We start from the raw sequence: 13,483 nt of genomic DNA on the forward strand, positions 1-13,483 counted from the left end.
TGGCGGTATGGTTCATCTTATACAACAACGAGTCACCGGTCATATGCCGATCGAAAGGTAATTTGCACCGGGTATTAAATAAGCTGACTGTAGCTAAATTAATTGCTTGTTCCATTTGCATACCTCAGCAAACCAGGTCAGGCTGTTTTATTACTTTGTCATCATTGAAACGCTGGTGGCGATTGCGTTCAATGTGATATGCACCATCAGAATAGCCTGGCCTGCATCGCAACACTCATTGGCGCAATGTTGGGCACAGTTGATAGCAAAGGTACAGGAGATCCAAATCATGTTCCAGTGCAGTATCGAGTCGAAGCGTCCGTTCCAATTGTTTTGGCTGTGGGTAGCTGTGCTGTCTGCACCGTACGGCTTTCTGCTCACGTTCATGGTTCTCACCTCGAAAGTGCTTTTCGTATCACAAATTAATCATTTAATACTATATGGTTTGCGAATTTACGCATACCTGTCGGACACAACCGTGTGTGCCTCGTTTGGATTATTCGCCCTGCTGCTGAGAATTCTGATTGTTGAAATGCGACAATTGGTTCGAAAAACCACCATCAATGAACAGCAGCTCCGATCCATGATACAGCTGTATCGGCACATTCTTCAAATCATTGAAAGTTTTTGCGCAGTGTACGGTTGGGTGTTGATATTGATTTTTTTCGAACATTTCCTGATCCTAACGGATCGATCCTTTTTTGCAATACGCATGTATCGCATGCCGATGGGATTTTCCATTCAGCAGGTACTGTCGATGATGATGACTTGGGTGTTTCCGTTGGCGCTGAACGACATGTTGCTAGTTGGCGCGTGTACAGCAACGGAAAAGGCACTGCAGCAGTTTGAGCAGCAACTTTGTGAGGTTGGGAAAATGGCTAACATACAAAATGTGGAGTGTGAGCAAATGATCACTAGTTTCAGCCTGTACGTGGCTGAGCAGAAGCCAAAGTTTCGCATCCTGAAATCAATCAATTTAAGCTTTAATTTGATCTATGCGGTAAGTTATCTACAGCGCTTACAACAAAACAGCAGGATTTCACAGAGGAAGCAACGTGTTTATTTTTATATTGTTCCCAGAGCTGCGGAGTAATTGCCACGTATTTAACAGTGTTTCTACAGTTCGACAATGGAGACTCTTACTGAGCATTGGCCTGTGATGGTTTAGGAAAAGAAAAACAAACGATAACATGGTTGTAACGGATCTTCGTTTGAATTTTGAATGTTCGCCGTCAGCGAGCTGTCACGAGCAAATCAGCTGTCAACAAACAAAACAATAAACAACATTGCACCGGAAAGCAATATCCACCAACAAAAACGCTGCTAGAAGTGCTTTTATCTGTTTGCTTTGCAACAAAATGTTGCACTTTTTATGAAGGTGCTCGTGCAAGTCTTAAGATAAAGCCCCAAATTGGTCCCATCAAGCAAAGCGACAACTTCTGCAGCTATGGCTGCCGTTTGCGGAACGGGTAAGTGAAAAGCTTCGCGCAAACATTCCGCCGCACACATCGATGCCACCGATTGTTATCAGCAAGTCATTTTCAACAATGCATACAACGCGTCACACTTGGCCCAATTAGCGATAGTGCATTAATTAGTCTCATTTCGTCATCAACTTGCTCCGCTGGTACGCCGATCCTGGTCCGGTGATTCATAGCCGGTCGCGCACCGGATCGCGAAAGAAAACTGTTCTGTCTAGTCATGGTTGCCGCGAAGATGCCTTGCACCGATCAATGGTCTCGTTTTTAGCTGCGGAAGGCGTGCGTTCACTGCCCCCATGTGGTATGGAAGGATTGCCTAACACAGCGCGCACAGATGAACAGTGAAATGCATCGTTTCGGATCGCGTGATTTATTTTTAGTCCCCGGCTTGCGCTTGCCGATGGGTGGCTGCTCCCTCTTCCCCCATACGGTGGAAGGCGCCAACCCTTGATCGTTCTTAATCAGTGCCGTAAATGTTGCGTATCGCACGGCCTGTTCCGCAATTCCGTATGATGGTAGCAGCAATCACAACAAATTGAAATTGGCGACGACGGTCAGCGGGAATGTTGTCCGCGAAAGTGCAGTGCCGTGAAAAGTGGTGCAAGTGTGTGTGTGTTTGTCTGGTTGAATGTCTCCGCAGTTCCGATCCCGATGGTAAGTAACGTCTGGCGTCAATGAATCATATTGTTAAGCTCTCCTTTCTGTTCACTTTTTATTCCTTTTGATGCAGAGCCTTTGGGGGGTCGCCCGTTCGATGGAGCGTACCGCCGAGCGCGAGATACGGGATCGAAGGGAAGGGGAGGGCTGCATGGGAATTATTTAGATTAGATAAAATCTTACCACAACTTTGTCTTCTTTACAGTTAGCCGCCACTGTGCTACGCGTTGTTGTAGTGTTGTTTTTGTTTTGACTGTCACTTTTAATTTCGTCTCCTTAACGGCTCGCACGGGGCCGGCGATACGATGAGGCACACGGGGTTCCTTCCGACGCCCCACAGCCCAGCTTGCTCAATCACATCGCAGGCGCATCGCAGATCCGATCGAGTAGCGATACCGCAGCCCGCTTGCCGATAAAATGCCGGACGCAATTCGAACTTGATTTCTTTTTCTTTTTGCTGCGTTCCGACTTGTTCACTCACTAGTGCGCTGCAAACCATTTGGGCCAGGCGCGTACCGCGTACGTGTCCGCGCTCGTCACGAGGTACAAATCCGTCGCCGATGTAGTAGGTGCAAAAGATACTGCCCCGGTACGATATTTAGTCTTACGGTAGCGCTGAGTGTGGCGGAACACAGCAGCACCTAGGAGCAGCAGCAGCAGCAGCATCTTCATCGGAAGAACACGAACACGCCCGCTGCACAGAGAGGAGAGAATTTGCAGGTGAAGCATTGACGCTCGAGCACGAGATGTGGCTTACATTTTATTAATTACGTAAAAGGAAGGAACGTGTTTGTGCGATGAAGCATTAGCAACGGGTCTATCACGGTGAAAGATCTTGCCCCGCCTGTTAGGCAAACATTGCAGCCGAGCAAGGCAAAAACATGGACCTGTTGGTGTTGTTACAGCTGGTCCATCAATGTCGTTGCAAAGCATGGCACGCCGCAACGCCCGTTGTTTGGTTTAAACCTTTTCTCCATCCAGTCGGGTACGGATGATGCAGCTCTCTGTCACGGGAAGTGTGCCATGTTACAAGTCGATTTCTAAATTATGACCGTTTGAGAGAGTGAGTTTGCCACGTGGTACTGTTGACGCGGTGCGTTGCAATGATTTTTAGTTTCCACGATAGCACGTTAGCTATGGAACTTCCTTCTGTTATCGAAATTGTGCGCGTGCGTGTGTGTGAGTGATATTGCAGCAAACTCCATTAGGTGATCGAGACGAGTGATCTGATCGGCGATAAATTATCAGTTAAGATGAAACATGTGGTGTGATGCAATAAGGGGGAAATAGTTGATGGAACTCGCGACACAAACATCCTGCACTGCAGTTGCACTGTTCTCAATCAAAAACAAGTGCACGTGGTTTGTCCCACTTTGGATTCGGTTTTGTACATCAAATACGAAGTCCCTGGAATGTCCCAATCAAGTGTGATGACGAATGGGGAAAAAAGTGACCACTGCTTTTGAATGTTTGCAAAACATCCTCTCGCTTTCTTTATCTTCTCCATCGCAAGGGAAATTTGCAAAAAAAAAAAAACAGTGCAACGTTTGAACCGCCAAGCCGCTTGTTAGAAATTCCCATAAATTGCACACTAAAGTCATACACGAGTTGTAAATCTTTGCCGGTGGTATCTAATCGTCCGCTCGGTTGTAAACTCATCATCGCCGGGAACAATTGACAGTAAATGTCCTCCATTGTTGGAAGCGCACGACCGCAAGGGACTAGTGATGGGTGAAGTGGCAAAAATCCGGAGTCGACTCCGATCCGACTCAGATAATTTCGGAACCGACTCCGGAAGGTAGGCGCCCAGTATTATCCGGAGTCGTTCGGAATCGTCCGGAATCGTTCGGATTCGTCCGAAGTCGTCCGAGTCACAAGCACACTGCACTGGACTCCTGTTGACTCCGACCAACTCCGTTTCCGGAGGACTCCGACTAACTCTAGACGACTCCGAATGATTCCGACTCCGGACGTCTCGGACTCCCAACAACTCCGGGAGATTCCGGACGACTCCGAACGACTCTAGACGGCTTTGGATGACTCCAGACGACTCCGGACGACTCCGACTCCGCGCAGAACTAGTGATTCGGATTTTGTCAAAGTTGGAATCGGACTAATAATAGTAGAAGTCCGATCGGAGTCGTGAGAGCGCTCCAAAGAGCACATCACTACAAGGGACGCACAGTTGACGCAACAGTTGCATGATAACAGAGACGCTGGATTGCCGCTGGCCGGATGGTGATGCGACTGATTACAGTGCACGTGACTCAGCAGAATCGTATCCGATTCTGCTCTAATTGTTGCACACCCGATGGAGAATGGAGAATTGCAGTTAAAATCCACTTAAACGTTTCCACCTAGTGTGTGGAATAACCAGTGCGTCCCACTTGTACACATCTAATCCTATTACACCGTCCCTTTAGAATGGCTTTTGGTGGGGCTTTTAACAAACTTACGAACGGAATGAAATTGATACAACCGTTTAACACACACACGCGCGCGCACACTGTCCGTTTGGATGTTCCCGGAAATGGAAGGAACCGTTTCTAGCACCGAAGTGAAATGCCAACGCACCCTGAGCCCAATTCTGTACGAAACTCGGCATCAAAGTTACTGCCGGGCCGCGCTAATTGGCCGAACAAGCCGAGAGCAGGGAGCAGCAGACGCAATTATCGATCGCCCGGGCTCTCAATGATGATGGATGGACGCACAAGCCGAACGCACACAGAATGTAGAAACACACACACATACAAGCGTGCCCGTGTGTCCGTGGGCAAGTGTGTGCGTGTTTTGATCGTGTGTGCGCGCACGGTCGGCTAGCCGCGTCCGGTATTTAAAGCGCACAGTTGGCAAGTGGTTCTCGCATTCCGCGGTGTGTTTCGGTTTCGTGTGCTTGACGTGCCGTTGCGTCCGTGCCTTCGAGAAGCAGCAGGAGGAGCAGGAGGGGATCTAGGAAGAAGAAAAAGAAGAGAACGTCTTTTTTGTGCCCGGTTGGTCCGTCTGCGTTCATCTCGGAAGGGTGTACCAGTGTTATTGTGTACCATTTTGGAGCGTTACCGGACGCGCAGGATACATCCAAAAGCAGGTTGGTAGTCTCTCGATATACGAAGCAAATCCCCCCCCCCCTCCCTTCCCACAGCCGGCGATCACACTGCCCCAGGAAAGGAAAGGTGGTGTGTGCCTGTGTTTGTAGGTTAAGTTCAGGGATGAGTGGACATGGACGGACAGAGCCGGTTCCGGTTTTTTTTATCCCCGAGGCCACCACTCTTTGAAAGTGTTTGCCCTCTCGGGGCTGCCCTACGGGTGCCTGTTCCATTTCGAATTTCGGAGTGGCGGGTTTTCTCAAGGCGCAGTTGCAGCTGTGGAGCCGGGTAGCGGGGGCTCGATCACTCGGCCGTTCAATGTCAGCCGTGTAATGGCTAGCGCGGCTGTGGACGGGTTATTGGCTCGCTCATATTATCCGGTGTTGCCGCGTGTGTGCCAGAGCGAGCGAGTGAGCAACCCTCCCCCTTTGCACGGCATCCCCAGGGTCACACACAACCACACACCGCACCGTTGCACCTAGACAGAAGTGGGCGCGTTTTCACCTCACCGACTACTTGGGTTGATTGTTATGCAACACGTGCAAATGCTGCAAAATCGAGGCACACGATGTACGCAATGCTATGGGAGGAGGGTTAGGGTGCCGCTGCTGCTCAGTGTCACTGGCAAAGGACCGATCCGATCAGTGTCGCGTCAACACAGTCACTGCCACGCGGGAGAATTCCAACCCCCAACCGTAGTGCTGCTATCAACGTGTAGTGGTAGTGTCGTTGATTGTGAGTTACCTGCCGGCGCATGATGTTTTGATAGCATGTGAAAAGGAGGTGATAAAGATACGGCGTTTTACTGCTCGAAAGTACAAATATCCCTTGCTGTTTGGCTGCTGATCTGAGCGCTGCAAATGGGAGAGTTAAGATGAAGTGTGTGTGTTTATGCTCTTGGAATCCGTTTTCCACTGCGACTGGGAATTCCCGGGTTTACCTACCTACAGTGCGATGCATTGCGAGGTGCAACATGCGCGCACTGCACATTACAACCGGCCCGTCCGTAGTGGGTCGCGCACTAGTATGTGATCATAAGCTTCGCTGCCACCTTTGGGCTCAGTAACTGACGGTCAGTGTAGCGGTTAGGACACAAACACACGCCGCCTTCGGTGAGTGCTTCGTTTCCGTTTTCCGAGTAACCTGCCAAGGCTGGGCGATAGGATGGCGTGGGAGTGGCATGGTGGGCTAGTGCGCGGTGTTGCATGTTATTATCAGTGGTGCGAGATTTGTCGGTGCTACGCACTTTGGTGGCAAACACAAGCGAAGTGCGTGTGCGTGTGTGTGTGGATTGTGTTGATTTTTGGGAAGGTGCATACAAAATAACCGTTAGAAGTATTTACCTCTCTTTCTCTGTTTGGTGGTCGTTGGCATACAAACCTACTTGTACGTGTTATGATTGGTGCAAAGGTGCAAAGCGATGCAATAATTGGCCGTCGGTTCGATGGAAACGAGTTGTTTTGAAAAAAAAAAAAACCCTGCCCACACTCGCGCTGGGCGTGTAGTGTTTGGGGTTTATTGGCCCGCTGTTTATCGCAATTTGCTTGACATCTTCGTTAAAATAAAGCCAAGATTAAAAACACTTACGCAGGTGACCAACATAGGGGTGGAATGTTATTTGCACTTCAAAACGGCGCCAGTTACTTGATGCTTTGTTGTGGGCCACTTCACAGGTCAACACTTCATCAGCCGTCGTCGAGGGGGTCGAGCTGAGCACATTGCAAAGTTCAAGTGATCATCAATAATGGTGACACATAAACCTCGTCAAGTAGCCATGGTTACCAACGGTTCCTAGCGGACTTTGACGTAATATGGTATGATTGTTTTTTTTGTATCGTTCGTTGGTGCAGGAGAGATTTTGGAAATGAAAATTCAAGTTGTAAAGCTTATCATGTAATATTTTGAGGTTCGTTGTCTATTCGCACAGGTATTGACGTAAGTTTCAAGCCACTTGCTCGTTGCACAAAAAAGAGGGAGGGCCGAATAAGAAGGTAGGTGACCTTTCCGTGGCGCCGGTGGTTTCCTTCCGTTCCGAGCGAGCCGGTTCGTTGGGGTGATTCCCATTCAACCCTGGGCGGCATTTGACAACTTTTGCCACCAGCGAGCTCGATTGCGTGCCCGCCTTGCCGCCGGATAAGTTGTAACTTTAGCAAACTTAAGAAGCCGGACCGCAAACCAAGTACGTTTCGCAGGCTGGCTGTCAGTCGCATGGCACCATGATGGTTGCTTCATAAACACAGCCACAGAGGAAGGCGTTGAAGTTGAGTTTAGTGTGAACGCAAAAGCAAGAAACAAAAATCCCCATCTCGACGCTCGATGCTGGGTTTACCCGGGCTCTAGATCAAGTCTCGTCTGCGGTCTGCGGGCAGGACGGGCGGACGGGTTTTGTGGAGCCGCACCGAAACCTTACTGTCAACTTTCGCCATCCGGCAAGGCGCACGCGAAATTGTGCGCGAAAGTGACGAGTGAGCGTTATGAATATTCCGATGAGTTTGGAGCTCGGTGCCGGCGGCGTGCGGTTGGCTTTCGGCACGTGTCGCTCCCTGCGTCAACGTCTTGGTGTGTACTGCGACGCAGCCGGAAATCCGATCCGGCCACAGTATGGTCTTGGTGGGTTGCACAGTTGTTTGCTAATGTAATCCTTGCTGGCACAAATGCATGAACCGGGCGGAAAGGAGGCGGGCGAACACACAAAACTAGTGCTGATTGATGAATGCTATTAAATGCGACCGCTTATTAATACCCTTGCCTTCTTTTTATTAGGTCTTGCCAGCGCAGAGTGTTTGCAACTATCGGCTGAAGATGACGAGGACCTGCTGGAATCCGGTCGTGACGATACTTTGGCTGTGCGCGCTAGCCACCGTCCGGTGCAGTGCGCAAACGTCGATCGGTGCTAGCGTAGTGCTCGATCCACAGGATGTGACGGTCATAGTGGGCGAGCGGCAGTCGTTCTTTGCCAAGGTGCGGGGGATGCTGTCCCAGGACGCACGGCTGAACCTGACCACCGACCATACCGATCTGGTCGAGATCTTTCCCACCTCGATCGTGGTAAGCCCGGGCGACGGAGGTTTCATCGATCGGGTGTACGAGATCGTACTGCTCGGCCTGTCTCCTGGTCAGTTCGACGTGGATGCGAACGTGCTACCGACCGGGCTGATCGATGATGCGGCCGCGTTCATTCGCGTGACGGTCGCCAACTCGCAGCCCATCATCTTGATCTCGAGCGTGATCGGGTGGATCTACTTTGCGGCGTGGACCGTCTCCTTCTGGCCCCAGATGATCGTCAACTATCGGCGGCAGAGTGTGGTGGGACTGTCGTTCGACTTTCTCACGCTGAATCTCGTCGGCCACTCGGTGTACGCCGCGTTCAACTGTGCGCTGTTCTGGAGCGGCTTCATCGAGCAGGAGTACCTGGACCGCAATCCGCGCGGTCTCAACCCGGTACTCGCCAATGATGTAGCGTTTTCGATACACGCCACCATCGCTACACTGCTCACGGTGACGCAGTGCTTCATCTACGAGGTAAGAAGGGAGCGATTTTGATCGATAGTGTGATGTTCAAATTATTGTTTCTTTGCCGTTTTTTTGCCTGTGGTGCAGCGTGGTGAGCAAAAAGTGTCCCGAATCGCGTGGGGCATCATTACCGTGTTCATCGTCGTCATCATCGTGGCGGGTGTGCTGGTCGGTACGGCCACCTTCCACTGGCTGGACTTTTTGTACGTGCTGAGCTACATCAAGCTGTCGGTGACGCTGATCAAGTACGTACCGCAGGCGGTACTGAACTTCCGTCGCAAGAGCACCGTTGGTTGGAGCATAGAGAATGTGCTGCTTGACTTTACCGGAGGCATGCTCAGTATGCTTCAGATGCTGCTGAACGGTTACAATTATGGTAAGTTTGTGCTATTTCTTGGAACCATCTGTAAAAGGCTAAAAGGCAATTTTGTTATGTCTTGTTCCAGATGATTGGGCCTCGATATTTGGCGATCCTACCAAGTTTGGGCTTGGACTGTTCTCTGTGATGTTCGACATTCTATTTATGGTGCAGCATTACGTCCTCTACAGGTATGAGTGGTTCCGTAGAGTCCGCTGCAGGATTTGGTACATGCATGCAAATCCACCCCACACTAGTCCAACTTACTATTGCCTTCGTTTAGTTTCTATAACTCTATCGCCCACACTTTGGAAGGACCGATTGCATACAAACCAAACATAACACCCAGCTCTCCAATGTTACCTCTTTCCAGAACACCGCAAAAACGGATCGATCCTATCGAATCTAACCTAGAAACATTGCTCAAACAACCGCATGCCATTACCAGCACTGATACTGAATAACTTACACGCCCGTAACACGTCAAACACCCTTAATAAACTGTTACACGGTGACGAGAGATCGTTCACTCGGAACAACAACAACAACTACATCAACAACTACACACACTACTCACCCCGGGGGTAGGAATGAAACATAACAAACAGAAAACAAACCACAAACTCAAATATACGGTTCGTCGGATACAGCTAATCCTATGCTAGATTAACCTTTTTTTCAACAGATTAACCCAAATGAACTTTTGATCCTGTTTTGTAAATTTAAATGACATTTCCACTTTCAACGTTGTACATTGCAGGAATCGTGCGAATGAGAAAACGTTACAGGAAGACTCGTCGACAACGACCACCACCGCGAGTAACGGAGGAAGCAAGGACAGTCTGCCGTAAGAAATGGTTGTGTCCGCTCCACTCAGACCGCATTAGGCATAAGCAATCCTAAGAGACTACGATAAAAATGTACATCTAGCTGTAACGCATTTCCTCACTTGTTTCGCGTGCGCTTCATCCGCCATAGGTGATAGGTTAGCTTTAGTTTCATTTTTTGGTGGCGTACCGTAATGGTACCGCCAACCTTTGTGGATGCCATTTGCGTTTTTGATTCGTTGGATTGATTGTTTTCGTATTAGAGTTTGACGAATAAGGATGAAAAAATAAAGTAAGATTTTGTGAAATGAGAATGAATGAATCTGTTGCTTAATTTTAGTTATATAGCGTCTTGTGTGCTTTGTGGCTCTTTTTTGCAGCCTCAAATATTGAAAGAATAGCACTTTAATAATAATTTTGTTTTTTTTCTTTTTCTATTTTTTTTAGCAAAATGGGTTTTTGGACTATTACTGATTATTGGTAAGTTATTAATAATCATTGTTTTGAAGGTAAAATAATGATAAACACGTGTTTTCCCTTGCAGCAGCATCAACGACGGCCCAAAGCAACAAAACGCTGTTGCGCGTACAGTTTGGACCACAGGACAGGACGATTATCGTGGGTCAAACTAAGAATGTAACGCTTCGCTTACACGGGCCCCTGTCCGAACCGGTGACTGTTAATTTCACGCAAACCAACGCCACTAACGACAATGCCTACGTGCAAGTGACACCCAGTACGATCGCATTCACTCCGCCACCTTCCAATTTTATCGACCGCTCGGAGCGCGTGTCATTGCGCGGACTGCGGGCAGGCATATTCGATCTGTTGGCCCATCTCTCTCCCTCCAGCGCACTGGTCGACCAAAGCCAAGCGTTCGTGCGCGTCACGGTAGCGAAATCGTGGAGTCTTATCAGCGTATCGTCCGTGATCGGCTGGACGTACTTCCTCGCCTGGACGTGGTCATTCTGGCCACAGATATGGGAAAATCGGACCCGCGCCAGCGTAGTCGGCCTTTCGTTTGACTACCTCGCGCTAAACCTGCTAGGCCACACGATGTATGCCGCCTTCAACTGTGCGCTGTTTTGGAACGGTTCCGTACAGGCGGAGTACCTGCGGCGCAATCCACGCGGCTTGATCCCGGTGCTGGCAAATGATGTGGCGTTTTCACTTCATGCCGTCTTTGCCACGGGGCTGATCATTGTGCAGTGCTTCTTCTACGAGCGTGGCCAACAGAAGGTATCCTACACGGCGCGCGCCATCATGACCGTGTTCGCCCTGGTTGTGATGATATCGGGCGTGCTGGTTGCTACCGGTACGTACCTTTGGCTGGATTTCTTCTACAACCTTAGCTACATTAAGCTAGCCGTTACATTGGTCAAGTACGTACCGCAGGCCGTGCTGAACTACCGGCGCAAGAGCACCGTTGGCTGGAGCATCGGTAATGTGCTGCTAGACTTTACCGGTGGATCGTTCAGCATGCTGCAGATGCTAGTCAACGGATACAATTATGGTGAGCAGGATTGGTTTTGTAGACGTAAAACGGTCGCATGTTTCAATTGGTGTACTTAATTTTTGTTGTTGTGTTTTCCAGATGATTGGGATTCAATCTTCGGAGATGGGGCAAAGTTTGGTCTGGGACTGTTTTCCGTCCTGTTCGATGTACTCTTCATTGTGCAGCATTACATATTGTACAGGTGAGCTACTTGCAATACGTTTCCTATTCCTAAAACTGTTCATTAATTTCCTGTTTGTTTTTAACTTCAGAAACTCCAACTACATTGAACTTCGCGGGGAAAACTATCCCGGACCGGGGAGCGTGACTACCGCTCCTAGGCAGAATATTTCCACTTAAACGAATGTCCGGTGCAATCCGCTTGTAGGATCGGATTGAAATTACCAAGAACTAGCTAATACGATGCTAGAGATATTGATAAATTTAAAAGACTTATTTCATTGAATAAATTTTACATTTAGAGGCCATATAAGCATTCGTTATGTATGTACAAGGATTATAGTAAATAGCCGAATCCGAAATTAACGTAAGATTTGCAAGTGGAAAAGTAAAGGAAATGGAGCGACGGAAAATCCTGAAATATTTTTTAAGAAGAACCAATCATCTATATTTTATTCAAAATGTTATGCCCTGCTGCAACATATAGTAAATCGTTAAGGACATTTTTCTATCATGAATCAATATTAATTTTCCAAACTAAAACTGCTCGACTTAAACCACCGCTAAAGTGCTCAATGAACTAGTAAGGAGAAAAATAAAGTTTTGATCGGAAAAATAAAGACCTTTTGATAAAGGTTTCCGGAATCAATGCCGAAATTGAAATAAGGTCCAGTATCAAAATTTTCCCTGGAATCGGAATCGGTTTTGGCATCTGCACGAGAATAAACATTGAGATAGATTTTGGTCGACCATTTTCAATTAAAAGAATAGAAAAGTTAAAAAAAAACATGCAGAACTAATGATGTGCTTTCTGGAGCGCATCCACGACTCCGATCCAATTTCGACTTTTGTTAGTGCGATTCTGGCTCCAGAAAAATGAGAACCACTCTGGAGTCGTTGGGTGTCGGAGTCGTCCAGAGTCTTTCGTAGTCACCCAGAGTCGATCGGAGTCGGTCGGAGTCAACTGGAGCCGTCTGGTGCAATGTGCTTGTGATCAGGCATTTTCTTTCGTTGCGTTTTTTGTCTTTCACTTTGCGCGTATACTTCGTATTTAGGCATTTGTTTCGAAGTCTCACTCCGGCCGAATCCCGACGACTCCAACTCCCGCCGATTCCCGACGACTTTTGAATGACCTCGACTCCGAACGACTCCGACTTCAGGCGACTCCGGAAGACACCGGCTCCGAACGAGAAAGGACTGTCAAATTTAGAAAATCGAGTATTTGCGAATCTGCGTAAAAGAAGTACTCTAACTGTCAACATGATCCCATGTTCTATGTCCGTATGTACTGGACGTAGCGTAGCGACCTCTTTATTAGTCACAAAGGATGTAAATGTGCTTGTAAACGATCCATTCTCATGCCGGAACTGATTCTGCTTCTAAAATTCCTTATTTTGTTTTCAGAACTGATGCTGATTGCGGAACCGATTCTAATTCCGTGAACGGAATCAGATTTGAGTATTTCTGATTCCGCAATCCCCCCACTACGTTAAGCATGTGTGTGTAGTTTGGGTGGTGTTTTTTAATTAGGTATTTATATTTTTATAAATTAGGAAAATAGTGAATAACTACAACAACGAAGATAACTGTAAAAAACACACACAAATCCCATATTGTACGATATGTCGTACGAGCTTGTTGAACAGTGCTGAGGCTAGCTCACAAACAACCAGACCACAGCCTACGCCTCCAAACGTGCTAATGTGTGCGTGACAGCCGTGCCCTACCGTCGGCCAAAGTTGTAAGCATTGAAAACTAAGTTCTCTCTCATCTCTCGAAGCGTGCGGATGTGCGTCTCGTTGTCGCTGTCGCGAGTCGTCCACGGAAAGTTAACGCGTTCAGGGCAATTCAGTGTGTTCCAACTGGCCTGCTGGTAGGTTCGAAAAAGC

The 13,483-nt window shown here is 48.3% G+C and overlaps 2 protein-coding genes across 3 annotated transcripts in view; both read left to right on the forward strand.

Annotated features, from left to right (window-relative positions):
* Positions 1-1,186: 1,186 nt before the first annotated feature.
* On the forward strand, positions 1,187-11,907 carry LOC121600241. Its single transcript, XM_041928673.1, has 11 exons — positions 1,187-1,469; positions 1,658-2,135; positions 7,985-8,743; positions 8,822-9,110; positions 9,181-9,283; positions 9,853-9,939; positions 10,260-10,273; positions 10,367-10,399; positions 10,464-11,432; positions 11,514-11,616; positions 11,687-11,907. The coding sequence occupies exons 2-11, from the start codon at positions 2,133-2,135 to the stop codon at positions 11,772-11,774; spliced, it is 2,448 nt and encodes an 815-aa protein (XP_041784607.1). The 5' UTR covers positions 1,187-1,469; positions 1,658-2,132; the 3' UTR covers positions 11,775-11,907.
* A 1,434-nt stretch (positions 11,908-13,341) lies between these two features.
* LOC121601543 (G protein-coupled receptor kinase 2) overlaps positions 13,342-13,483 on the forward strand; it is a 64,712-nt gene continuing 64,570 nt past the window's right edge. For both annotated transcript variants that reach the window (XM_041930359.1, XM_041930373.1), the window contains exon 1: positions 13,342-13,467. The gene's annotated coding sequence lies outside the window, so the exon portion shown is untranslated. The remainder of the gene's footprint in view (positions 13,468-13,483) is intronic.

Source organism: Anopheles merus, chromosome 2R, assembly GCF_017562075.2.
Source record: "Anopheles merus strain MAF chromosome 2R, AmerM5.1, whole genome shotgun sequence".
NCBI lineage: Eukaryota > Metazoa > Arthropoda > Insecta > Diptera > Culicidae > Anopheles > Anopheles merus.